Below are 27,579 nucleotides of genomic sequence, written 5' to 3'. Positions count from 1 at the left end.
CCAGACTGGAGTGCAGTGGCGACATCTCGGCTCACTGCAACCTCTGCCTCCCGGGTTCAAGTGATTCTCCTGCCTCAGCTTTCCCAGCAACTGAGATTACAGGCACGCGCCACTACACTCGGCTAATTTTTGTATTTTTAGTAGAGACAGGGTTTTGCCATGTTGGCCAGGCTGGTCTGGAACTCCTGACCTCCAGTGATCCGCCTGCCTCGGCCTCCCAGTGTTGGGATTACTGGCGTGAGTCCCGCGCCCGCCCCTGGCTGGCTTCTTTGCCGCAAGCTGTTTTATCAGCAAAGTCTTTGTGACCTGTCTCTAGTCTGCTCATTTTTAAATGCGTGTTCTGCACTCCCCAATGAATGGCCATGGATCAGGAGCTGGCCCTTTTCTGGAAACAGGCAGGCATTCAGTCTCTACAGAGGCACCATAAACATGCTGGTGGAGCCCTGCACAGTCGTCAAAGTCAAGGCCTCCGGGCAGGACTCGCGGCCCCTCCGGCCGGCGGGTGGGGTTGACCCGCACGTCCCGCCCCGCCTCTCCCTCCGCGCTCCGCACGGGCGACGCTAGCTCGGGACCCGGGACTCCGCCCGCCTCCCCGCGGGTACTTGAGGTCCGGGGCGGCTCCGGCGTCTCTGCCCGCCGTTCTGCTCGCTCGCTTCCCGCTCTGGAGTACGTGTCTGGCTGCGGAGCCGCTCGGACACTCCGGCTTGGGTTTGTCGCTCCCAAGTCCGGAAAGCCGGGGGCGCTAGGAGGGAGGGGGCACCGTGGGGGTCGCGCGGGGCCAGGAACGCGCCGTTGGTCGACGGCGCGCGGGGACGCAGGAGCCCCGAGAATGGGGCGTGGCCGCGCGGGCCTGTGACCCCAGCAGTCCCAGCGGGGCGGGGGCCCGGGCGAGCGTCCGGCTTGGATTCCCTTCCGGAGCCTCGCAGCGGCAGAGAACGGCGACGCGGCCGGGTGAGTCGTGTGTGGCCGCGAGCCCGGTCGGTGACGCCGCGGACCCGAGGACCCCGGGCGCATAGGCCCAGCGGCCACGGAAGAGGCGGCCGGCGCGGGATGGGGGCGGCGCAGAGCCTCCCGGGCCACAGGTGACCCCAGTCGGCCCCGCGGCCTCGGTGACCCGGAGGACGCGTGCTCAGTCTAGGGGCGCCGAGTGTTGGGAGCCGGGCGGGAGGCGGAGAGAGGCAGAGGGGTCGGCGCCAAACGCGGTCATCCGGGCCCCCTGCGTGTGTTCACTGGACTGGCCGTGCTGGGCTGGGCCGATCCGCAGCGCTTTCCGGGTCGCCCAGACCTGTGGAGACAATCGTGTGGACCAGCCGGGATCTCCTTACCCCTCTGTGTTTGAGTTAAACTCCCTACAGGCAAACTATTACAAGCTTTGATGTCTTCAAGGCAAAGAGGAAACTTTAACTACAAATTGGCATTTAAGTTATTTTCTTCCTTTTTTTTTTTTTTTTTTGTCCTAAAGATTGGCTTTGGAAAACTGAGGTACAGAAAATTAATAATTAATGTTCACATGCTGTCAGGAATACTCAGATGCGAGGGGGGGGGGCACCTGAGTCCATTTTTTGGGCACTTTTGCTTTCTGGGATGCTCTCGTGCCTAAGGACAGCCCTGCAGCTGCTGCATCCTTTCTGGTGGGGGTCAGGCCTGATGCGATGAGATCTGATGTGTTCAGTGACCTTCTAGTTAAGGTCCTGGGCCGGCCTTGTATTGCTGGGGCTTTTGTGTGTGCTGGGATTAACACCAGTGACTGCTGTTATCAGCATAGAGGGCGTTTGTTCTCATTTCAGGACCGTATCTGAGTAATTGCATCCATTGTGATGTGCCACCAAAGAGAAAAGTACTTTGGTCATACTCGACTATGTAAACTAAGTATTTTAAGTTACGGCCAATTCCAATGCATTTTATTACAATTCAGCATGAAACAGTTAACACAGACCAGTAACAGTAGAGTGAAATTAGAATGAATAGAACCAACATTCTTTTCCATATATGTAATAATAAGGGCACCCAAGCAGATGTTGTACGGTCCCATGGAAGACCACACACCTTCATTTCCAGGCTTACTGCACTTGGGATTAGGCCAAGGCATCCAAAGAAAGAAAAAAATATATATATATATATATATTTTTTGCCTGGCTGGAATGCAGTGGTGCAATTTTGGCTGACTGCAGCCTCCGCCTCCCAGGCTCCATACCTGGCTAATTTTTGCATTTTTAGTAGCGATGGGGTTTCACTATGCTGACCAGGCTGGTCTCAAACTCCTGACCTGGTGATCTGCCCGCCTCGGCCTCCCAAAGTGCTGGGATTACAGATGTGAGCCACTGCGCCTGGCCTGAAAATAATGTTTAACTCCCATTTATATGTTACGCTGCTCAGATATATTAAACACACACATACACAACACACACACACAGAGACGCATACACATTGCACAAGGAAACAGAGGGACAAAGCAGGAAGTCCAAGTTTCCATTAAACCAGTCTTTAAATGGTTAAATTTAGTAGGCAATAAAGGCAACCTTAATAGAAGTTGAGAAGCACAATTCAATAGTGACAGCTAAATTTTTCAAATTAAAACAGTACATTTAAGCCCACAAAACACAGGAAAGAATACAAACATAGAAGCAAAAGCCATACATGCCCCTTCTGTAATTCCGCCCCAAGGAAGTGACTCCAGGAAAGGGTGCCTCCTCCCGCACTTTCTCCACGTGCGGGCAGGCGTGCAGGGAGGAGTCCTCACGAAACAGGGCTGCATTTCACATAGAACTCTTTCGTTTTCCACACTTAACATTAGAAACACACAAAATAATGTGGAGGGTCCTAAAAAGAAACACCCAGAGTTCTGTGTGTGTTTCTGCTTGCCCGCCGAACCACAGCATCGGCGGTGACTGTCGGTAAGGCGCGTGAGATGCAGTCGCGTGGAAGCTGTGCTTATGTGATACTCATTTTAAATCTTGTTCCAGGTCTGCCATCATGGATGTTCTCGCAGAAGCAAATGGCATCTTTGCCTTAAACCTTTTGAAAACGCTGGGTAAAGACAACTCGAAGAATGTGTTTTTCTCACCCATGAGCATGTCCTGTGCCCTGGCTATGGTCTACATGGGGGCAAAGGGAAACACCGCTGCACAGATGGCCCAGGTACAGCTTCAGGGCAGCCACAGGTGCTGTTAACTGTCAAGTGAGCTGGTCCTCCACATTGCAAATCCCAAAGGGATTGCTCGAGACGGATGACTGTGCAGTATTGCGGGGTGGGGGTGGAGAGTTTACAGGGAAGGGCATGCCACCCAGGCTGGAGCACCCTGGGGACAACACCCTGAATGACCCACTGGGGTGGAGAGGGGGTGCCCGATTCAGAGGAATGAATGATTTCATCATCACATGGCTTAGCTTGTTCGCGAGTTTGTAGATGGTTGTAAAGTCACAAGGTTCAGGTTGAGTCCTGTGATGATCTTTGGGTACTGTCATCTGTTTTTTGGTGGTTAGGAGTCTTTTATTTTCTCATTTATGTGTAAAGCCTTCTTAGAATGGCATTTGTCAGCTAAACATGTTTTCAGTAGTGTTCTGGTTAGTTGTTGTGTAACCAGCTCTCCCAGCTTAGCAGCTTTCGGGTTGTTGAATCCAGGCAGATTGAGTGGTGCGTCTGCACCACTTGGCACTGGGTGGGTCCCTTGTGGGGCTGCGTCAGCGGGGGCTCAGCAGGGCGCTGGGGTGTTCTTCTCTGTGGCCTTCTCCACCGGGGCCTTCCACATGCTTCCTTCAGCAGGGTTACCTTGGCTCCCGTAGGCCAGGCGGCTGGGTCCTGAGAGGAGGTGCTCGCAGAAGACAGCCTCCACGTGTGCCCTGCTTGCCAAGGCCCCACTGCTAAAGGCAGGCGCATCTCCGCACCTGAGAGGGGCTGAGCGAGGGTGTGCACACCAGAGACATGGCTGGTCGGGGCCACCCGTGACTGTTGTGGTCTGCCCTCTGGACCTGGTGGTTTCCTGGGAGTCCGAGATCCAGGGTGTAGGCAGGGTTGGTTTCTCCTGCAGCCTTTCTCCTGGGCTTGTAGACACTGTTTTCTCCCTGTGTCGTCACGTGATCATCTCTGCGTGTGTGTCTGTGTCCTCGTCTCCCCTTTTTTATAAGGACATGAGTCCTATTGGATTAAAGCCCAACCTAACAGCCTTATGTTACCTTAATCACCCCTGTAAAGGCCCTCTCTGCAAATGCAGTTCCATCTTGAGACACTGGAGTTGGGACTTCAGTGTGTAAATTTGGGGGGACACATGCAGCCCATCACAGTAGGTGTGGGAGGCACGTGGCCGTCACCAAACAGTGGCAATTCCCAAGCCCAGCCGGGCACGTATTGTCCACCTCTCAGCCCTGGGTGCAGGGCGTTCCTTGATGAGCCTCCACTGCAGCTTCCCAGAATTGTCCCTTCTCCGCTGCTGCCCTCGCTGTGCTCTGCCCTCTGTGTCCTGGTGTTGGCTCTTGGCAGCTCCTTTCCTGTTCTGTAAGAAATGGCCCGTGCTTGCTGCCCTCCCAGCCTACCTCCCACCTGTAGAACGTGGGCACCCAGAGGCCTCCCTGCACTTTGAGCCGTCTCTCCCATTTAGTCCAAGCTGTTACAAGTGCTTGAAAACCACTGTGGGATTTCTATCAACTTAAAATTCTGCTTCCCTGGACAAAAGCACCCCCACTGAACCCCACCCCCATCCTGAGTGCTCCGTGTTGGGTTGGGAGTCAGGGTGCCAAGGGAGAGCCTGCCAGATGGTCTGTAAGATGCTGTCTGAATCTTCTAAGGTTTAACAAAGTGGATTTGGACCTCACCCTTGAGGCCATCAAATCTGGGATTTGATCTTTGCCCTGAGGCCATCTCTTTTAGAATCTTTTGCCAGCTGGAGAGGCTGGGAAGAAGAAACATTTTTATTCTCCACCCAGTACATCCTGGATTGGAAATAGTTCCTTTAAATTCTGCTTGAAAATGGAACAGTTCCTTCATCTTTCTCTTCCCATGTGTTATCCTAGGCAGCAAAAAGAAGCCAGCTTCCTCCTGAACCCCTTAGCCAGATGCAGGAGTTCACGGGGGAGACACTCCATCCTCCCTGTCACTGCAGGTGACCTTCTTTCCACTTCTTCAGCTGGTACACACACAGCCCCCCTTTCTCCAGCCCCCAGGAGTCATTTCGTCCTGTCTGTCCAGACTCTGCCAGCTGCCTGGGTCCAAGGCCGGGGCCACATGTTTTAGGTTTTGGTTATGGCAGAATTCCACTTCTGGATGGCTGCATGTATCAGCTGTTGCCACAAAACAAACCATCCCAAACTTAGTGGCTGGAAATAACAGTGATTGATTATTTCTCAGATTCCGTGGCCTGAGTGGGCAGGACTGCTCCCAGGAAGCAGTGCGGGTCACTCATGCAGCAGTTTCAGTGGACACCTGGCTCGGAAGGTTCAAGAAGGCCTCTCTCACGCCTGAGACCTCGATTCTTTTTTTTTTTTGAGACAGAGTTTTGCTCTTGTTGCCCAGGCTGGAGCACAATTGCATGATCTTGGCTTACAGCAACCTCCGCCTCCCGGGTTCAAACTTCAAGCGATTCTCCTGCCTCAGCCTCCCGAGTATCTGGGATTACAGGCATGCACCGTCATGCCAGGCTAATTTTGTATTTTTAGTAGAGATGGGGTTTCTCCACGTTGGTCAGGCTGGTCTCAAATTCCTAACATCAGGTGATCCACCTGCCTTGGCCTCCCAAAGTGCTGGGATTGCAGGTGTGAGCCACCACACCTGGCTGGAGGCCTCGATTCTTCAAGCAACTCTCCCCACAGGTGGTGGCACCTTCTCCAGGGCTTTCCGTGTAGCCTTCGGCAGGATAGCTTGGACTTCCTTCTGTCGTGGTGGCCAGGGTACAAGAGAGTGAACATGGCGGCTGTCAGGCCTCTTAAAAAGGGCCTAGGCCTGGCATGGCATCGCTTCTATTGAATTCTACCTCCTGTATCATTAGTCAGAGCCAGTGACGGGCATTCCAGACCCATGCGCAGGAGGGAGCCTGCCCCTTCTGACACCAGGAGCGGCCTGCATTTGCATAGATGGGAGGTCTGGTTGGCACCCTTGTTTGCCACCAGACTCCAAGTACTGAGCATCAGGAGCCTGGGTTTGTGGAGGGCATTGCAGCTCATGCCAGCACTGACAGGGTACAGGGAGGGGCTTTCAAGACCCTTCTGGCCTTTAATCGGATGGATCTGTTTTTTTTTTTTTTTTTTTTTTTTTTTTGAGACGGAGTCTCACTCTGTCGCCAGGCTGGAGTGCAGTGGCACGATCTCGGCTCACTGCAACCTCCGCCTCCCGGGTTCAAGCGATTCTCCTTCCTCAGCTTCCCGAGTAGCTGGGATTACAGGTACGCACCACCAGGCCCAGCTCATTTTTGTGTATTTAGTAGAGATGGGGTTTCGCCATGTTGGCCAGGCTGGTCTTGAACTCCTGACCTCAGGTGATCCTCCCGCCTTGGCCTCCCAAAGTGCTGGGATTACAGGCGTGAGCTGCTGCGCCCAGCCTTGGATGGATCTTTTAAGCAGTAGTAAGGGTCTGGATGGTTGTTAGGCTGTTTGGGGTTGCCCCATTTCCTGAAGTCAGAGCATACAGAAATGATGTGTTTTCATTCTGTTTTTGATTTCAGGTACTTTCTTTCAATAAAAGTGGTGGTGGAGACATCCACCAGGGCTTCCAGTCTCTTCTCACCGACGTGAACAAGACTGGCACACAGTACTTGCTTAGGATGGCCAACAGGCTCTTTGGGGAAAAGTCTTGTGATTTCCTCTCAGTAAGTCATACTTGCTCTTATTCACTAAAGAAATAAAGGTGGCCAGGTGGTGGGGGCTGGGGTCCAGCAGGAAGTGTGTGGCTCTAAATGCCATTATGCCATACGTAGGCTTTTGTTATTTGTTTCTTTTCACCTGCCAATATGTTTTAAATTCTCTGCATTTCAGTAAGGTGGATCTACTTCACGCTTTTGAACTGTCTTGTCGGCATTCTCTCAGGCAGCTCCTTGATGCATGACTGCTCCCTTAAAGGATCCAGCAGTTGGTGGAGTTTGTTTGATATTCAGAGACTGATTCAACTTAGTTTTTTTTTTTTTTTTTGAGACAGAGTCTCCCTCTGTCACCCAGGCTGGAGTGTGGTGTGGTGGCCTGATCTCGGCTTACTGCAACCTCCGCCTTCTGGGTTCAAGTGATTCTCCTGCCTCAGCCTCCCGAGTAGCTGGGATTACAGGCGCATGCCACCATACATGGCTAATTTTTGTATTTTTAGTACAGACGGGCTTTTGCCATGTTGGCCAGGCTGGTCTCGAACTCCTGAGCTCACATGATCCACCCGCCTCGGCCTCCCAAAGTGCTGGGATTACAAGTGTAAGCCACAGTACCTGAGCTTGACTTAGTTTTTAAGCTAGAATTAAGTATAGCTAAAGGTAGGAAGTTGTATTTTAGGTTAGGTCTTCATATTTATTTGTAAATTATGTATGTCAATCATAAAATTATAGATTTTCTGATTTGGTGCAATGAAGAAGTAGGCCGTTGGTGTTTATCATTTTTGTAGCCAGGCAGTTATGTCACTCTGTCTATCCTAGTCTTTTAGAGATTCCTGCCAAAAATTCTACCAAGCAGAGATGGAGGAGCTTGACTTTATCAGCGCCGCAGAGAAGTCCAGAAAACACATAAACACCTGGGTAGCTGAAAAGACAGAAGGTGAAAATGTATTGTTATTCTACTTTTATAATAACATCTTAATCCATTTTATTGTCAGTTCCTTCACAAGACTGTCAATTGTAAACAGGAATTTTTTTTTTCTCTGAATAACTGCAAACTTAAAAAATCTGCTTCTGAAATCAGTTGCCATTATTTGACGTTTTGGAAATGCTCAATGTGTTCTGTTCTTTCTGGTTTCTCCCTGTTTCCTTGGTGTACCCGTGATGTCTTTCAGTGTTTGGTACACCTCTTCTGGACCAGTCTACATTTTAATTTTGAGGAGGGGGTTAATGTGTTAATGTTAAGTTTTTCCTTTCAAAAATAACATAAAAAATTCACGGTATGGATCTCAAGCTGCCTCCCTCTTGGGTAGTACAGTCTACAGTTTTCATGCATTGCTGTGGGACACTGGGTCATGCCCCGGTCCATCTGTGGTTCTTTTTTTTTTGAGACGGAGTCTCGCTCTGTCGCCCAGGCTGGAGTGCAGTGGCGCAATCTCAGCTCACTGCAAGCTCCGCCTCCCGGGTTCACGCCATTCTCCTGCCTCAGCCTCTCCCAGTAGCTGGGACTACAGGCGCCCGCCACCACGCCCGGCTAATTTTTTTGTATTTTTAGTAGAGACGGGGTTTCACCATGGTCTCGATCTCCTGACCTCGTGATCCGCCCGCCTCAGCCTCCCAAAGTGCTGGGATTACAAGCGTGAGCCACCGCGCCCGGCCCATCTGTGGTTCTTAAACTTTTTTTTTTTTTTTGAGACAAGTTCTCCCCCTGTCACCTAGGCTGGAATGCAGTAGCACAATCACAGCTCACTGCAGCCTCAATTCTTTTTTTTTTTTTTTTCTTTGAGATGGAGTTTTGCTCTTATTACCCAGGCTGGAGTGCAATGGTGCAATCTCGGCTCAATGCAACCTCTGCCTCCCCGGTTCAAGTGATACTCCTGTCTCAGCCTCCCAAGTAGCTGGGATCACAGGCATGCACCACCATGCCTGGCTAATTTTTGTATTTTTTAGTAGAGACGGGGTTTCACCATGTTGGCCAGGATGATCTCAATCTCTTGACCTCGTGATCCGCCCACCTTGGCCTCCCAAAGTGCTGGGATTACAGCCTCAATTCTTGGGCTCAAGCGGTCCTCCTGCTTCAGTCTCCCAAGTAATTGGGACTACAAGTAGCACCACCATGCCCAGCTAATTTTAATAAATTTTTTTTTAAAGAGACAAGGCCTCACTATGTTGTCCAGGCTGGTCTCAAACTCCTGGCCTCAAGTGATCCTCACACCTCAGCCTCCCAAAGTGCTGGAATTATAGGTGTGAGCCACTGTGTCTGGCCTAACTGTTCTTTAAGCTTGTAAAGAACATCTTTTGACTGCCCACCTTTTTGATAATCCTTTAAGTTCCTGTCTTTAAGTCATAGGCACCCATGATTGCTTCCTATCTGGTGTTATGAACTCATCCTGCATAATTAACATGTATTTGTTCACTTTGTGTGTTTTATTCAAATGATGATATTTTTCTTACCAGGAGATTTTGTTGCTTTGCTTTAAGGACACGTATCCCTTTCTATTTGGGGGACAGTGGAACTCTCTATCCATGCACTTGACTGCTGAAGGAGAAGGCCCCAGCCAATTCCCGATGTGTTGAGAATCAGCAGCCGCTCCTATCTAACGCTGTCTTTAATTCTTCCGCTCAGGTAAAATTGCGGAGTTGCTCTCTCCGGGCTCAGTGGATCCATTGACAAGGCTGGTTCTGGTGAATGCTGTCTATTTCAAAGGAAACTGGAATGAACAGTTTGACAAGGAGAACACTGAGGAGAGACTGTTTAAAGTCAGCAAGGCGAGTAAGGTGCCGTGACAGGAGCAGCGCCTGTGTTCACACGAGCGTCTCCTACTCGCAGGCCCCGCCTCTCGCGTCTGCACCCGTGGGGCCTTTCTGTCCCTGCCCCTCCTGCTTGCCATCCATCGGGTGGCCTCGTGTCCCTGGGCTCCTGGCATCCGCCCTGCCACCTACAGGGCAAGCCTGAAGCTGCAGCCCTCAGGCTCGATCAAGGTCTTAAAGCTCAGACTCCAGATATGGTGTGCCATCTTCTAGCGGACGTTTCCTCCTTTTCTCTAGCTTCATTCCCATCAGGACCTACACACTCCTTTCTTTCTGGAGGCGTCCCGGGAAGCTACCGCGCCTCCTGCTGGCCTCCGTGCCACACTGCAGGAGCGGAACAACTCACCCTGCTGAATTGAGGCTGAGCAGGGAGGACTGTCTGACAAGTGCCAGACACGTAGCTGGTGCTTAGTAAATGCTGAACCAATGAGTGATATTCAGTCCTCTCTTGATAGTAAGGATAAGTACAGATGTTTGTTTTAAAACAACCAAACCAAACATGTAGACACTGAGATTAACCACCTCCACTTGGAAGATGTCATTTGCTGATGGCCCTCTATCTTCCTCTCACTGAATCTTCTTTATTGTCTCTTGTTTTGTTTTTCTTTAACTATAGAGATTTTTGAACATAGACAAAGTAGACAGAATAGATTAATTACAGTGTATTCTTGATCATTGACCATAGTTAGATCTTCCAGGCTAACTTGAACTTGAGCCTTCAGTTTCTCAAGAAATTTATTTTCATTGTCTATTCTCCTCGCAATTCAGAAAGAATTATTTTCTTTGAAGATTTATTCTGAAATGAACTGTCCTATTTTCCCCTGGCAAAATAATTTGTCTCTTTAAAATTTCATGATTAATAAGATGTACGAGGGCTTTGTTTGATTACAGATAACAGAAACCCCAGTTCACCATGGTTTAGCTCCTAGGAGCTCACCTCTCCTGCCAGGAGGTCTGGAGGCAGGTGAGACCTGGGCTGGTCTGGCACTGGGGTGATGATCCCAGGGAGCCGGCTCCACCATCCTCAGCATGTGGCCTTCTTCCTCATGGTCACAAGATGGCTGAGCTGGCATCAGCAGTCCGGGCGGCAGGGAGAGGGAGGAACAAGGGGAGGGGAGGAGAGCCTAAACCTTCCCCTTAGTGGTTCTGGCTTTCAGAAAGGGAAAGCTTCTTTCTATATGGTGTAGGCCAGAACTATAGCTCTTGTGGGTTTGGGGAGATGTGGAATCCTGTCATGCTTTCTGAGCTCTGCAGTGAAGAAGGGTGAAGGAAGGGGCTGCAGTATTGAGTGTACCAGCCTGAGGGCAGGGGTGTACCTCCAAGGGCACAGATTTTGAGTTGATACAGATTCTTATTTTAATTTCATTTCCTTCCATATAAACTGGAACTTGTCTATATAATTGTGTATTTAGAGAATCATTCAGTCACTAAGGTTAGATCTTTTTATATTACAAGACTGGAGGCTTTGGACCCTGAAGGGGTGCAGGGAGGAATTACTGAAGGCGGGGGCCAGCAAACTTCAGCCTACAGCAAAGTCAGCCCACCACCTAATTTTTTTTTAAAGGTTTATTGAAACACAGCCATGCTTATTTTTTTATTTTTATTTTTCCAAGACAGGGTTTCTCTCTTGTTGCCCAGGCTGGAGTGCAGTGGTGCCATCTCGGATCACTGCAGCCTCCGCCTCCCGGGTTCAGGTGATTCTCCTGCTGCAGCCTCTTTAGTAGCTGGGATTACAGGTGTGTGCCACCACGCCTGGCTAATTTTTGCATTTTTAGTAGAGGCGGGGTTTCACCGTGTTGGTCAGTTTGGTCTCGAACTCCTGACCTCAGGTGATCCACCTGCCTCGGCCTCCCAAAGTGCTGGGATTACAGGCATGAGCCACCGCGCCTGGCCCATGCTTATTTACCTACTTATTTCATTCTGTAACAACATTGAGTCGTTGTGACAGAGACGGTATATGTAGCCACAAACCGGAAAATCGTTCCTGTCTGGTCATTTATGGAAGAAACATGCCTACTGCTGGCCAAGGAAGTGAGTGGGGCAGCCAAGGCCCAGGAGACTGCTCTAGCCAAAGGCTAAGGGCCAGCCCAGGTGAGCCTCTACCACCGGAAAGCAGAAAGCTGCTGCCGCAGGTGTATTGTGTTTATTCCATTTAACACAGAAGAATGTGCTACACCAGAGACTGGGGACCATATGGCGTCTTCGACTGTGCCTATTGCAGGGTATTTCTTCAGCTCACAGGAACAGCTCGGAGTTAGGAACGGAGGAGGATTGTTGGATGGGGTGTGGCTCCTGGCCTCTAGTCTTCCTCATTGGCTGGCTGGGGTTGCCGGCCAGTGCAGGTTTTTTCTGGTGAGATGTGTAAATGTTGCCTGGCCTTTTCAGCATCCCAGTTCATTAGTTTGTTTATGGATTTATCATTTATTCAGCAGAGATTGACTGAGTGCCTTTTTTTTTTTTTTTTTGAGATGGAGTCTCGGTCTGTCTCCCAGGCTGGAGTGCAGTGGTGCAATCTTGGGTCACTGCAACCTCTGCCTCCTGGGTTCAAGTGATTCTCCTACCTCAGCCTTCCGAGTAGCTGGGATTACAGGAGCGCACCACCACGCCCAGCTAATTTTTGTATTTTTAGTAGAGGTGGGGTTTCACCATGTTGGCCAGGCTGGTCTGGATCTCCTGACCTCAGGTGATCCGTCTGCCTCGGCCTCCCAAAGTGGTGGGATTACAGGCATGAGCCACCATGCCCAACCTGACTGAGTGTCGTCTATGCATCAGGCATGGTGCTAGGTATTTTTCAGTCGTGCACAAAACCAGCAAAGCATGCTTGCCCTGGTGAAGCTTATGTTTTCTTGGGGGAGAGACAGCAAGCATAAATAAGAAAACAGGAGCGTATTAGACAGTGGCAAATGGTACAGAGACATACCAAGGGAGGGGATAGGAAGCTGTGTTTGGGGTAGGGGTGTAGTGTCAGGTTAGATCTATCAAGAACAGCTTCTCTGCCAAGGTGATTTTCGAATAAAGACCATAAAGAGGCAGAAGTTCACTCTCCAGGTTCTGGAGAACAAGCTTACTGCATAGAGATGAGATGAACTGGGTTTGCTGGCAGTGCAGTGAGGAGGCCTCAGTGACTGTAGCAGATAAGCAAAGGGAGAGGGAACTGGGGACGAGCTCTTATCACAATTCCAGGCATTTTAGGGACTTTCAGCTCCTGCTCCGAGTAAATAGGGAGCCAGGGAAGGGTGTCCAGCCAAAGAACAATGTGATCTGCCTTAGGTTCTACCGGGTCCCTCTGGCCGTTGTGCCGGGAACAATCACAATCATATTATCACAATATTCCAGGGCTAGGCTGGTAGCAGCAGAGGCGGAAGGAACAGGTCAGATTTTGTTTATATTTTCGAGGTAGAGCCAATATAATTTGCCAGTGAGTCAGACACAGGGTGTGAGAGAAAGACAGGAGTCAGGGACACTCCAGGGCTTTTGACCACTGGACGGTGGCACTGTCTTCAGCTGAGATGGGCAGAGTTGTAGTAGACAGAGTCGACCTGGAGGATCTACGGAGTGCCGCATTACAGGTGGCATTGGGAGTTTCTTTTATGTCCAAACGTAGGTGTCAGGTGGGCAGTAAAATGCAGGAGTCCCAAGGACAGGGTGGAGGCCCAGGCTGGAGGTAAGTTTGGTATGATATTGTGTTTAAAGTCATGAGACTGAATGCGATCAATGAGAGGAAAGACACGTTGGGTTTGGGCCCTGGGCACCCCAGTTTCTGGAGGTTGAGGTAGTGAAGACGGCAGAGCAGGCGCTGCTGGGTGTTCTGGAAGCTGGGGAGAAACCGAGCTCCGTTTCTCCCTGCAGAGAGTAGCCGGCTCCAACAAATTTGTCCCATGTGTCAGTGGGGTCGTTTCAACTTAATGTTTATCTGTTTTCTTTGTAGAATGAGGAGAAACCTGTGCAAATGATGTTTAAAAAGTCTACTTTTAAGAAGACCTATATAGGAGAAATATTTACCCAAATCTTGGTGCTTCCATATGTTGGCAAGGAACTGAATATGATCGTCATGCTTCCGGACGAGACCAACGACTTGAGAACGGTAACAGCTAAGCTGCGAGCGAGGCGTGCTGGCGAGGAGCCACTCGGGGGTGTCTGCTGTGGCTGCTGTCCCCACTTTGCGGTCAGCCGTTTAACACCGGACCGCTGCTGACCATAGCCATGCTGCCGCTGGCGTCTGGCATCCACAGCATAGCACAGGGCCCTGCTGGGCAGCAGCACCCTAGGTCTTAAAGTCTTCAACTCTCTCTCTCTAGGTGGAGAAAGAACTCACTTACGAGAAGTTTGTAGAATGGACGAGGCTGGACATGATGGATGAAGAGGAGGTGGAAGTGTCCCTCCCGCGGTTTAAACTGGAGGAGAGCTACGACATGGAGAGTGTCCTGCGCAGCCTGGGCATGACTGATGCCTTCGAGCTGGGCAAGGCAGACTTCTCTGGAATGTCCCAGACAGACCTATCTCTGTCCAAGGTCGTGCACAAGTCCTTTGTGGAGGTCAACGAGGAAGGCACGGAGGCTGCAGCCGCCACAGCTGCCATCATGATGATGCGGTGCGCCAGATTCTTCCCCCGCTTCTGCGCGGACCATCCCTTCCTTTTCTTCATCCAGCACAGCAAGACCAACGGGATTCTCTTCTGCGGCCGCTTTTCCTCTCCGTGAGGACAGGGCAGTCTTTGTGTGCAGCCCCTCTCCTCTCTGTCCCCTGACACTCCACAGTGTGCCTGCAACCCAAGTACCTTATCCGTGCAGTGGTGGCAGTTGAGAAATAAAGGGCCCAATTGTGGGATGCCGTGTTCACTCCGTGCGTTTGTGTGTCTGCGTGGGAGATGTTGCCTAGGATCTGAAATTGCTGCTCTGGGTCTGGGTTATGTTAGTAGGGGCGGCAATGACCACTTAGCTCACCCTTGCTTGGGGGAGGTGTTGCCCACCCCCCACAGCCATGGGGACCCCACAACTTCACTGTGGGCAGACAGCTGCCCTTGAGGTCGGTGGTGTGACTCTTTCTGGGCACAAGAAGACAAATGGTGCTTCTCTGTCTCCTCTACTCAGTAGTGGAGTCTCATCCCACTTGTAGGGAGAGAATGGGGTGAAATCGGGTGCTACAGGGAGGTGCAGGGAGCTCAATTCCAAAATTACCGCAAGCTCTCCAGAAGCCTGCCACAGAGGTGGGGGGAGCAGGTGAACCAGACGAGGGTGACAGCAGTCCCCTGCCCTGTGGGTGTTTCTGCTTCCCTGGGGAGTGGTGGGTCACATGCCTGTTCACACACACACTGCCCACTTCCAAAAATGTCAAATGATGGTAGTGTTCCCTTTATAGTAACGGAGTTTACAGCGACTTCACGAGTCAGCACCAGGTGCCTTTCTGTTTTGCTGAAGTATTGCAGACAGAAAAGACAGCTAAGGTTTCTGGGGCCATTTGAGTTACTTGCTGGAAATGCGATCCCTGCACCCAGCCATTCAGGAGCAGAAGGACGGGTCAGGCTCAAATGGAGCCGCACAGTGTTCCAGGGAGGCAGGAAGGACTTCTTTTGCAGGCAGTGGGAGGCTGACCTCTCCTCCTTTACCTGGTGCAACTGTGCTCTCATGTGCTCTCACTCTTCCTGGTCCTCTTTCCACTTAGTGTCCAGGCTGGGGTGACAGATGGCACTCAGGAGCAGCAGGAGATGTGGCAAGGATGAGTGGGAGAGCAGGGGAAAGAAGGGCCAGGCAGTGCTGGTTTTGTCCCTCATACTCCCTGCTCTGCACAGCATTCTTGTTTTTTGTTTTTTTTTTGTTTTTTTGAGACGGAGTCTCGCTCTGTCGCCCAGGCTGGAGTGCAGTGGCGCAATCTCGGCTCACTGCAAGCTCCGCCTCCCGGGTTCACGCCATTCTCCTGCCTCAGCCTCTCCGAGTAGCTGGGACTACAGGCGCCCGCTACCACGCCCGGTTAATTTTTTTGTATTTTTAGTAGAGAGGGGGTTTCACCGTGGTCTCCATCTCCTGACCTCGTGATCCGCCCGCCTCGGCCTCCCAAAGTGCTGGGATTACAAGCGTGAGCCACCGCGCCTGGCCTGTTTTTTGTTTTTGTTTGTTTTGAGATGGAGTCTCGCCCTGTTGCCCAGCCTGGAGTGCAGTGGCACAATCTCGGCTCACTGCAAGCTCCACCTCACGGGTTCAAGCGATTCTCCTGCCTCAGCCTCCCGAGTAGAGTAGCTGGGATTACAGACATGCGCCAACACGCCCGGACAATTTTTGCATTTTTAGTAGAGACAAGGTTTCACAATGTTGGCCGGGCTGGTCTCAAATTTCTGACCTCAGGTGATGCAGCCTGCCTCGGCCTCCCAAAGTGCTGGGATCACAGGTGTGAGCCACTGCACGCAGCCTCAGCTAATCTTTTGTATTTTTAGTAGAGACAGGTTTTTGCTATGTTGGCCAGGTTGGTCTTGAACTCCTGACCTCGTGATCCACCCACCTTGGCCTCCCAAAGTGCTGGGATTATAGGCGTGAGTCACCGCGCCTGGCTCATTCGTTTTTTTTTTTTTCTTTTATTGAGACAGTCTCGCTCTCTCGCCCAGGCTGGAGTGCAGTGGCATGATCTCAGCTCACTGCAAGCTCTCCCTCCAGGGTTCACGCCATTTTCCTGCCTCAGCCTCTCCAGCAGCTGGGACTACAGGCACCCATGACCATACTCTGCTAATTTTTTGTATTTTTAGTAGAGACGGGGTTTCACCGTGTTAGCCAGGATGGTCTCAATCTCCTGACCTTGTGATCCTCCCACCTCAGCCTCCCAAAGTGCTGGAATTACAGGCGTGAGCCACCGTGCCTAGCTCATTCCTGGTATTTTTTAAAGAATGGGGACAAGGGGACTTGAAACAAAGGCTCTGAGGGTGGGGCAGGATCCATTTATGTGATGCTTTACAGCATGGTGGACAGCTTCTGTACTGTAGCTGGCAGCCGCTGCTATGTCCAGCTCTTGGGCTGAGGCACAGGGTCCACATCCTTGCTTAAGGCCAGGGAGTGGAATAAATGGAATAAGGAAAAAGTCTCTAATCCTTCAGGTATCATTCCCTTTCCCCAGTTTAAGAATGGCATCACCCGTGAGTTAAGATGAACATTCAGGATCCCATTTGGTCTAGAATTAGTGGGTTTATCAGTCTCACTGACTTCAAGAATGAAGCACACAGACCCTCACGGTGAGTATTACACTTTTAAAGACCGTGTGTTCTATGTTTCTACCTGCTGGCGGGTCCGTGGACTTGCTAGCTCAGAAATAAAGCCAGAGACCTTCAGAGTGAGTGTTATAATTCTTAACACAGCACATCTAGAAGTTATCTGTTCCTCCTGGTAGGATCATGGTCCTACTGGCTTCAGAAGTGAAGCTGCAGATTTTAACAGCAAGTGTTGCAGCTCATAAAAATCAGCGCGGATCCAAAGAGTAAAATAACAAAGCAGCCACAGTACACAAAGAGAACCGAGCAGGTTGCCGCTGCTAGCTTGGGCAGCCTGCTTTTATTCTCTTATCTGGCCCCACCCACGTCCTGCTGATTGGTAGAGCCGAGTGGTCTGTTTTAACAGGGCGCTGATTGGTGCGTTTACAATCCCTGAGCTAGATATAAAGGTGCTCCACATCCCCCATCAGATCAGTTAGACACAGAGTATCAACACAAGGGTTCTCTAAGGCACTACCAGAGCAGCCGGACACTGAGTGTCGATTGGTGCACTCACAAACCCCGCGCTAGATACAGAGTGCTGATTGGTGTGTCTGCAAACCTTGAGCTAGATACAGAGTGCCAATTGGTGTATTTACAATCCTTGAGCTAGACATAAAGGTTCTCCAAGGCCCCACCAGAGCAGCTAGATACAGAGTGCCGACTGGTGCATTCACAGACCCTGAGCTAGACACAGGGTGCCGATTGGTGTATTTACAATCCCTGAGCTAGACATAAAGATTCTCCATATCACCAGACTCAGGAGCCCAGCTGGCTTCACCCAGTAGATCTTGCACCAGGGCTGCAGGTGGAGCTGCTTTCCAGTCCCGCGGCGTGTGCTGGCACTCCTCAGCCCTTGGGTGGTCGACGGGACTGGGCGCCGTGGAGCAGAGGGTAGCGCTCATCGGGGAGGCACCGGTGGAACAGGAGCCCATGGAGGGGGTGGGAGGCTCAGGCATGGCGGGCTGCAGGTCCTGAGCCCTGCCCCGTGGGAAGGCAGCTAAGGCCCGGTGAGAAATCGAGCGCAGCGCTGGTGGGCTGGCACTGCTGGGGGACCCAGTACACCCTCCGCAGCCGCTGGCCTGGGTGCTAAGCCCCTCATTGCCCGGGGCCGGCAGGGCCAGCCAGCTGCTCTGAGTGAGGGGCCTGCCAAGGCCACGCCCACCCGGAACTCCAGCTGGCCCGCAAGCGCCGCGTGCAGCCCCGGTTCCAGCTCACGCCTCTCTCTCCACATCTCCCTGCAAGCTGAGGGAGCCGGCTCTGGCCTTCGCCAGCCCAGAAAGGGGCTTCCATAGTGCAGCGGTGGGCTGAAGGGCTCCTCAAGTGCCACCAAAGTGGGAGCCAAGGCAGAGGAGGTGCCGAGAACGAGTGAGGGCTGTGAGGACTGCTAGCATGCTGTCACCTCTCAATATGTGTTACTGATCTCTGACAGGGGAAGAAAACAACCAAGACCACACATCCCGCTCTGGAAGGCTCCCTGGTCCCTGCTGAGTTACCGCCCCTTAGCTGTCTGTGACATCACCTTTGAAGGGTTATCTGTCACTCTTAATTTGATTACAATACAGTAAAAGGCACAACCATCTAAGTAATGCCTCTACATCTTTTAGGAAATGGCACAAGAAGACATTGGGGGGATTTTAGAGACAGAATCTTGCTTCATCATGTGGGCTGGAGTGCCATGATTCAATCTCGGCTCACTGCAACCTCCGCCTCCTGGGTTCAAGCGATTCTCATGCCTCAGCCTCCCGAGTGGCTGGGGTTACAGGCATGCACCACCACGCCTGGCTAATTTTTGTATTTTTTTCCAGTAGCGATGCGGTTTCGCCCTGTTGGCCAGGCTGGTCTAAAACTCCTGACCTCAAATGATCCTCACAGGCGTGAGCCACCGTGCCTGGCCAGAAAAATATTTTTCAACTGTGTACAGGGAAGTAAGGGTTTCTATTATATGCAAATCCTGTGGGATTGTTTGTGCCAGGGAGATCTGTTCTTTCTCTGCAACTCACTGTATCCTCACCTGCTCTTCCTCATATGGCTCCCGCCCTTACCCTTCTCTCCCCTGGGTTCATGCTGTTCTCATTTCGATTCACTCTCCCTGAAAGGACTCAGCCTTCGCCAGTCTGTGCAGACGTGGTTCTGGGCTGGATGGCCCTCTGAGCCCGGCCAGGCGGCTGACCATGGTCATGCAGATGGTGGCAGGATCCTTGGGTGCACTCATTTTCAATAAGGGCCTTGGACCTCTTAGCGTTCCTCCTGAAGCTGCGGTGGATAGTCTTTGGAAGGAGAATGGAATCACTGGCTCAGGCCCGCCTAGATTGCGCACACACTGGGCCTTGCTTCCATTCACTTACGCGCTGAGACCGTTTGCATCTGGGTGAACAGGGCACGTATCCAGTTCCCACGTGGATACTGCATGTGGCTCTCAGGGCACAAATCATTCCAATCTTAACAAATGCAAGAAATAAAAGGGAGGAAACACTCTTTAGTTCATTGCATATTGATGAGCACAAGCTTGGTAAGGTCGTGTTTGGAAATTATGTATGGGAAGGGAATGATGTATGGGAAGTAAGCTTAACCCAGTAATATGAAGTGGATGCAGCATGATAAAATGCATGCCATCTGTTCCATTATAGAATAAAGAAGCAATATCGTAGGGTCATATCCCTTGATGCAGAAATAGCTGTCTCATTCTAAAGGAGAACACGGCAGCTGATAGACACAAGCCACAGTCCCATTAATTGATAGGGTTGTTTATTCAGTCAGCCCTGCCAAATGCAAAGGGCTTTACATACACTGAATAAAATTACATTTCCAAAGCAACCTTTTGAGGTGGATATCAGCTCTATTGTTGTTGTTTTTAATCTGTAGACAAAAGTTTGGATGAATTTTTTTATCGTTCCAAAAGTGTTCCCAGTCTAAGTAATTAACCTATTCTCTTAGTCATTTAGATACTTTTATAGAATCAAGGGCAATTATGTTACCATTATTCTCGAATTTCACAACCATAAAATTATACACTTGGGACAGAAAACTATATCTTAAAGGGAAGAATAAATGAAACGAAGTTTGATTTCACTTTTCTGTGTCATTTTTGGAGACTTTCTGGAAGGACAGGCCAGCCATTAGGCTAGTAATCGTGTCTATTCTGGCCGTTTCATCTGGCCACGCATACAAGTTCAAGTTCAATTTTTGGCAAACTTGAAAACACAGTAACTTTATGTATGTTTCTAGTAAAATATCCTCTTTTTTTTTTTTTTTTTTTCGAGACAGACTCTCACTCTGTCACCCAGGCTGGAATTCAGTGGCACGACCTCAGCTCACTGCAACCTCCGCCTCCCAGGTTCAAGTGATTCTTGTGCCTTAGCCTCCTACATAGCTGGGATTACAGGCCTGGGCCACCACACCCGGCTAATGTTTGTATTGTTTTTGTAGAGACAGGGTTTTGCCATGTTGGCCAGGCTAGTCTCAAACTCCTTGCCTCAAGTGATCCACCCACCTTGGCCTCCCAAGGTGCTGGGATTACAGGAGTGAGCCACTGCGTCTGGCCAATTTCCCCTTTCTTACTTAAAACCCAGAACCTCCTAATTTAGCTCTTAAAATACACCCGCTTGATGGTCAAGGGCAGCTGGGGATTTAGCTCCTCAGGCCCTCCTATGCTTGCCCCCCAGCCCCTGTCTCTCTGCACAGGGCAGCCAGATGCACGCTCATGAGACTTTGCTAAAAGGTGACGGGCTGCAAAGGGAAATTAAAGTTGAAAGTAAGTGCTATGGCTTCTCAGTGAACTTGGAGGTCTTTTAAAATATCCTTTTTAGAAATAACACTTCCTTTCCCCCTTATTCTTAGAGGAAACAGATAAGCGCTCAGCGGAAATCTGATTAAAGAACAACCTGCATTTTTTTTTTTTTCTGAAAACATAGTCAGAACTTGTGTTTTTTTCAGTATGCGAACCCTGTCACGGGTGAGCAGCACCTACCAGGGCCATAGGTGCTGAGGTAAAAGACAGTTGTAGGTAAAGAAAGGCAGATTTATTAGAGAAAGTACGATATACGTCGTAAGGTCAAAATGGGCAGAATCAGCAAGAGAGCTCAGTGCAAGGGAACAAAGGCTTGCTGAGGGTTTTAGAGGATGGTTCTCGGGCTGATTGATAACGCCAAGGCAGTAGGGAGCTTGCTTGCATTCTTCTGTCAGCAGAGGTGTTTGATGATAAGTTGAAGTGTTTGATGATAAGCAGGAAGTTTGTGAGTTATGTACATTATTTGCACAGGTGGGTCATATGTCTTGGGCCATAAAGAAAAGCGAACCTGTAGCTTATCTGCTTTGTCTCTTTGCTTTCCCCTGGTCCTGCCAGCCTAACTCCTTTTTCTTCATTAGGAATCCACAATTCATTAGGATTCATTAGGAATCCTATATGGCACCTACACAGTAGTTACCAGTTATTGAAGGTTTCACTTTCCAGTGTTTCAGTTACCCATGGTCCAAAAATAGGTGAGTACAGTACTGTGGGTGTGAGGGAGAGAGAGAGATCATATTTACATAACTTATTTTTTTGAGACGGAGTTTCGCTCTTGTCCCCCAGGCTGCAGTGCAGTGTGATCTTGGCTCACTGCAACTTCCACCTCCCTGGTTCAAGCGATTCTCCTGCCTCAGCCTTCTGAGTATCTGGGATTACAGGCATGCGCCACCATGCCCGGATAATTTTGTATTTTTAGTAGACACAGGGTTTCTCCATGTTGGTTAGGCTGGTCTCAAACTCCCAAACTCAGGTGATCCGTCTGCCTTAGCCTCCCAAAGTGCTGGGATTATAGGCATGAACCACGATGCCTGGCCAAAAAATAAAATTCTAAGCCCCCCAACCAAATGGACCCCTCCTCTCAGCCAAAGGCATTCTAAAGTAAACCTGAAACACTAGTTCAGGCCACGATGTGAAATACGGAGGAGGGGCTCAGACATGCCTCATTCTACCTTCCTCCCTTTGGAATTCAGGCACAGCTGACCAGCATTACATTAAAACAGACCTTAACACTGACAAAACAGACTCTATCTAGCAATAAGCTACCGACATGACCGATAACGGGCCCTGAAAGAAATTGAATTATTTTACCCCAAAACATATTTCTTTGACATATTTTGAAATGGCCCTGCAAAGCTGCCTCTTGTGGGGAAAATCTACATTTTTGTAGAGAATCTCCATCCCTTTCTGGGTCTTTCTCCTGATCCAGGAGAGTCTGATAAGACACATTTACAATAGATGCTCTCTGAAGTCTGCTCTCTGAAGCCTGGAGGCTTCATCTGCAGAATAAGACCCTTGGTCTCCACAACACCTTATCTTAACCCACACACTCCCTTCTATTGATTTCAGGTCTTTAGATGAACTTTCAACGAGAAAATCTTGGAATCCACCTGTGACCTGGAAGCTCCCCCCGACCACCACTACCTTGGGCACATGTTCTCAGGATCTCCTGGGGCTGTCACAGGCCATGGTCACATTTGGCTCAGAACAAATCTCTTTAAATACTTTACAGAGTTAGACCATATTTCAACTTTATTGCATATATTATATTGCATATAACTCATATTTTGAGTTGTTAATCTCTTACTGTGCCTAATTTATAAACTATCATATACATATGTAAGAAAAAAACAGTATATATAGGAGTCAGTACTATCCATTGTTTCAGGCATCCACTGGAGATCTCTGAACATGTCCTTTGCAGATAAGGGGGATCTGCTGTGTACTTCTATATGATGTGCTGCATGTGAAGTGTAGCCAAAATGGGAAATCGGAAAATGAAAGGGGAAAGTGAACAGAATTAAGGTTTTATTTGCTTTGAGATGGGGTCTTGTTTTGTTGCCCAGGCTGGCCTCACATTCCTGGGCTCCAACAATCTTCCCACCTCAGCCTCCCACATAGCTGGGACTACCGACTTGTGCCACCACACTCAACTTCAGTTTTATCTTTTAAGTTTACTTATTGTAAATCATGCTGTTTGCAAGTAAAAACATATGCTTGAAAATGACTAAAAGATTTGAAATGTTCCTGTTAACCACGTGTGTCCACAGCCATCTGGTAGAACTTGGGAGTGGTGACTTTGTAGGAATCTTAGACCTTTATGTGTTCAGAATTGGTGGGTTCTTGGTCTCACTGACTTCAAGAATGAAGCCACAGACCCTCATGCTAAGTGTCACAACTCTTAACATGGCACACCTGGAGTTTCTTCCTTCTGATAAACTGGTGGTTTATGCTACCTCAGAAGTAAACTACCAACCTCCACACTGAGTATTACAGCTTGTAGATACACTGTGGGCCTGGGTAGTAAACAACAGCAAGAGCTACCGCAAAAGAAGAACAACGCCGCCACAGTGTGAATATAGACCCAAGCAGGTTGCCACTACTGCCAAAGGAAGAGTGCGCAGCCTGCTTTTATTCTCTTATCTGACCCCACCCACATCCTGCTGATTGGTAGAGCCCAGTGGTCTGTTTTGACAGGGCGCTGATTGGTGCGTTTACAATCCCCGAGCTAGACACAAAGGTTCTCCACATCCCCACCAGATTAGTTAGATATAGAGAGTTGACACAAAGGTTCTCCAAGGCCCCACCAGAGTAGCTAGATACAGAGTGTTGATTGGTGCATTCACAAACCCTGAGCTAGACACAGGGTGCTGATTGGTGTGTTTACAATCCCTGGGCTAAACAATAAAGGTTCTCCACGTCCCCACCAGACTCAGGAGCCCAGCTGGCTTCACCCCGGGGATCCCGCACTGGGGCTGCAGTTGGAGCTGCCTGCCAGTCCCAAGCCGTGTGCCCGCAGCTCTCAGCCCTTGGGTGGTCAATAGGACTGGGCGCCGTGGAGCAGGGGGCGGTGCTCATCTGGGAGGCTCGGGCCGCATAGGAGCCCATGGAGGGGATGGGAGGCTCAGTCATGATGGGCTGCAGGTCCCGAGCCCTGCCCCGCGGGAAGGCAGCTAAGGCCTGATGAGAATTCGAGCGCAGCGCCGGTGGGCAGGCACTGCTGGGGGACCAGTACACTCTCCGCAGTCGCTGGCCCGGGTGCTAAGCCGGTCATTGCCCAGGGCTGGCAGGGCCAGCCGGCTGCTCCGAGTGCGGCGCCCGCCCGGAACTCCAGCTGGCCCGCAAGCGCCACGCGCAGCCCGGGTTCCCGCTCACGCCTCTCCCTCCACACCTCCCTGCAAGCTGAGGGAGCCGGCTCCGGCCTTGGCCAGCCCAGAAAAGAGCTCCCACAGTGCAGTGGTGGGCTGAAGGGCTCCTCAAATGCAGCCAAAGCGAGAGCCCAGGCAGAGGAGGCGCCGAGAGCAAGCGAGGGTTGTGAGGACTGCCAGCATGCTGTCACCTCTTTTTTTTTTTTTTTTTTGAGACAGGGTCTCGCTCTCGCCCAGGCCGGAGTGCAGTGGCACGATCTCGGCTCACTGAAGGCTCGCCCCCCGGGCTTCACGCCATTCTCCTGCCTCAGCCTCCCCGAGTAGCTGGGACTACAGGCGCCCGCCACCTCGCCCGGCTAATTTTTTGTATTTTTAGTAGAGACGGGGTTTCACTGTGTTAGCCAGGATGATCTCCATCTGCTGACCTCGTGATCCGCCCGCCTCGGCCTCCCAAAGTGCTGGGATTACAGGTGTGAGCCACTGTGCCCGGCCCACTTTGTACTTTTAAAGGAAAGAATTCAAACGAGAGACAGGCACGGGAACGTTTATTTTAAGCAATGTGAAAGTTTATTGGAGAAAGTAGGCTTGGAAGAGGGTCAAGCAGGAGACTTCAAAAATCAAGTGCTGCTTCCGCTTCGATTTTTTTTTTTTTTGGATGGAGTCTCGCTCTGTCGCCCAGGCTGGAGTGCAGTGGCGCAATCTCGGCTGACTGCAACCTTTGCCTCCAGGGTTCAAGCGATTCTCCTGCCTCAGCCTCCCGAGTAGCTTGGACTACAGGTGTGTGCCACCAGGCCTGGTTAATTTTTTGTATTTTTTGTAGAGACAGGGTTTCACGTATAAACCAGGATGGTCTTGATCTCCTGACCTCGTCATCCACCTGCCTCGGCCTCCCAAAGTGCTGGAATTACAGGCTGAGCCACCACCCCCGGCCTGCTTAGAGTTTTTATACCCCTTACTCTTTTCCAGGCTGTCTCCACTCTTTGTTCTTCCCCTCGCGGGCTGTCCCTCAATTATCGCATGCCCAGTAGCCCTCTCAGTAGGCGCAGGATGTTTGGGAGGAGACTCAGGAGCAGTAGATGCACTGAAGTTGTGCGCATGCCCATTAGATGCAATTCGCCCTTACTGGTCGAGCGCCCCTAGAGGAAAGTCATATACCGGGTAAATTTCACACTTTGCTATTACTGCACATGCTCAAAACCTTGTCTGGGACTGTGGTTTGCTAACTCCAGGTGTCTTCTATCTGTTGCAAGACTCCTGTTATTCCCAGCACCAGTCATGGCCACTTGTTACCCTAGAGGGATAGTTTTATGCCCTTCTGTGCCCGTCCCAATGAGAACCAGACAGCTCTGCGGTCCCTTCCATGTCTTGTTCATTATTTCAGAGGGACAGATTGATAATTGTCTGACCGTGGCTTGACAAATGTCCAACATTCTTGGGGGCCCGCGCATGCCCTGCTCACGTCTAACAGCCTACTCTGATATTCTCATCACAAAAAATATGTAGATGAGGTAATGCATATGGGAATTAGCTTGTTTTAGCCATTCCACTGACATGGAAGGGTGTGCTCCTTTAAATGACATGGAGGGGGGAAAGGGCGTGGTCCCTGGCTAGGGCTCCAACACTGAGCCTGTGCCCACGGACCTAGTTGAGCAGGAAGTTTGCATTTTTGTTTTCCTGCCCCAACGTTGCATTTCTCAAGAACACCCTAGCCTGCCACGCCCCTACCCTGTGCCTGTAAAACCCCAAGAGGGTAGCAGGCAGGCACACAGGTGGCTGGACATCGAGAGGAGTACTTCAGTGGAGGAACACACGAGCGGCTGGACGTTGAGAGGAATGGGATGCACCAGCAGGCGCCGGCATGCAGGCAGGCCATCCACCGGCAGAACAACGCGGAGTTTGGCTGGGCCAGTTGGAAGAGAGCCCGGGCCGCCAGACTTAGCTTGCACTCATTCTCCAAGCCCACATGTGATCCGATTCTTCCGGTACACCAAGGGAAGAACCGCGGGATACGGAAAGCCCTCTGTCCTTGCAATAAGGTAGGGGTCTGATGGAACTGGTTAACACAAGCCACCTATGGATGGCTTAACTAAAAGAACACCCTGTAACACATGCCCAGTGGGGCTTCAGGGGGTGTAAACATTCACCCCTAGACACTGCCGTGGGGTTGGAGCCCCACAGCCTGCCTGTCTGTATTCTCCCCTAAAGGTTGGCACAGCAGGACACTGAAGTGAGCCACACCCCCATCACATGTCCTGTGAAAAGAACAAGGGAACTTTCCCCGTTTTACTACCATGTATCCATATATCAAAACGTCACATTGCAAAAGTCTCTACAACTTTCACTTGTCAATTTTTTAAAAATTTACTGCGATTCTTATTAGAGGATCTAAAATTGCCAAATAGTTCTTTAAAAGTACGTTTTTTAAAAAAGTTTTTTTAATCAAAAAGTTTAAAAATATTTTAAAAGTACAGAATAATTTACTTGCTATGGAGTGAATTGTGCCCATCCCCCCTCCACAAATGCGTATGTTGAAGCCTTAACTTCCCATGTAATCGTGTTGTTAGGGCCCACAAAGAGATAACCCAGGCTAAATGAGGTAAGATGGAACCCTAATGTGATACAACTCACAGCTTCATAAGAGGAAGAGTCTCTATCTGTCATGAGAACACAGCAAGAAGGTGGCCAAATAGGTATCACCAAATACCACTGTGCTGGGGAGGGGTGTGGAATATGCTGGGTTTATTGGTCGCACATGACTTCAACAATGAAGCCACAGACCCTTGGCGTGTTACAGTTGTTATAGGCAACATGTATCTACATTTACTTCGTTCTGATAAGTTTGCGATCTCACTGGCTCAACAGTGAAGCTTCAAGACATTCAGTGAGCGCTACAGCTCTATAACGTGGCACACATCTGGGGTTGCTCGTTTCTGCAGCTGGGCTAGTGATCTTGCTGACTTCAGAAGCGAGACTACAGATCATCACAATGAGTGTTACAGCTCATATTAGCAATATGAACCCCAACAGCAATAACATTTACTGAAGAGAATATACAAACAAAAAGCTTCCACAACATGAAAACATATCTGATGCGGGTTACCGTTGAGCAGGGAGGCACAGCCTGCTTTTATTCCCTTATCTGTCCCCACCCACATCCTGCTGATTGGTCCGTTTTGCCAGGGTGCTGATTGGTGCATTTACAATCCCTGAGCTAGACACAAAAGTTCTCCAAGTCCCCACCAGATTAGCTAGACACAGAGCACTGATTGGTGCATTTACAAACCTTGAGCTAGACACAGGGTAATGATTGGTGCATTTATAAACCTCGAGCTGGATACAGAGTGCCGATTGATGTATTCACAATCCCTTAGCTTGACATAAAGATTCTCCAAGTCCCCACCAGCTCAGCTAGACACAGAGGGCTGATTGGTGCATTTACAAACTTTGAGCTAGATACAGAGTGCTGATTGGTGTATTCACAATCCCTTAGCCCGACACAAAGATTTTCCAAGTCCCCACCAGATCAGCTAGACACAGAGTGCTGATTGGTGCATTTACAAACCTTGAGCTAGATACAGAGTGCTGATTGGTGTATGCATAATCCCTTAG

General features: G+C 50.2%; 1 protein-coding gene across 4 annotated transcripts; it reads left to right on the top strand.

The window, feature by feature from the left end:
* Nucleotides 1-472: 472 nt before the first annotated feature.
* SERPINB6 (serpin family B member 6) lies at nt 473-14,425 on the top strand. Of its 4 annotated transcripts, none has more exons than XM_032140256.2 (7): nt 473-666; nt 2,964-3,138; nt 6,651-6,794; nt 7,599-7,716; nt 9,403-9,545; nt 13,516-13,671; nt 13,886-14,425. In XM_032140256.2, the coding sequence occupies exons 2-7, from the start codon at nt 2,974-2,976 to the stop codon at nt 14,285-14,287; spliced, it is 1,128 nt and encodes a 375-aa protein (XP_031996147.1). In that variant the 5' UTR covers nt 473-666; nt 2,964-2,973; the 3' UTR covers nt 14,288-14,425. The 4 variants fall into 4 exon arrangements, with proteins under 4 accessions (XP_031996147.1, XP_031996146.1, XP_031996148.1 ...); XM_032140255.2 differs by having other exon boundaries at nt 632-1,082; XM_032140257.2 differs by lacking the exon at nt 473-666 and adding an exon at nt 706-951.
* The last annotated feature ends 13,154 nt before the right edge of the window (nt 14,426-27,579 follow it).

The sequence above is a fragment of the Hylobates moloch genome, unplaced genomic scaffold, assembly GCF_009828535.3.
Source record: "Hylobates moloch isolate HMO894 unplaced genomic scaffold, HMol_V3 SCAFFOLD_20, whole genome shotgun sequence".
Lineage (NCBI taxonomy): Eukaryota > Metazoa > Chordata > Mammalia > Primates > Hylobatidae > Hylobates > Hylobates moloch.
This window is presented reverse-complemented; position numbering and strand designations above follow the sequence as displayed.

Bases quoted from the DNA above. Each gene is read 5' to 3' on its own strand.
- SERPINB6 (XM_032140255.2), top strand. From the start codon at position 1,051: ATGGGGGCGGCGCAGAGCCTCCCGGGCCACAG. The intron at 9,546-13,515 runs GCGAGTAAGGTG...TTTTCTTTGTAG, and splicing joins GACTGTTTAAAGTCAGCAAG to AATGAGGAGAAACCTGTGCA. The intron at 13,672-13,885 runs GTAACAGCTAAG...CTCTCTCTCTAG, and splicing joins AGACCAACGACTTGAGAACG to GTGGAGAAAGAACTCACTTA.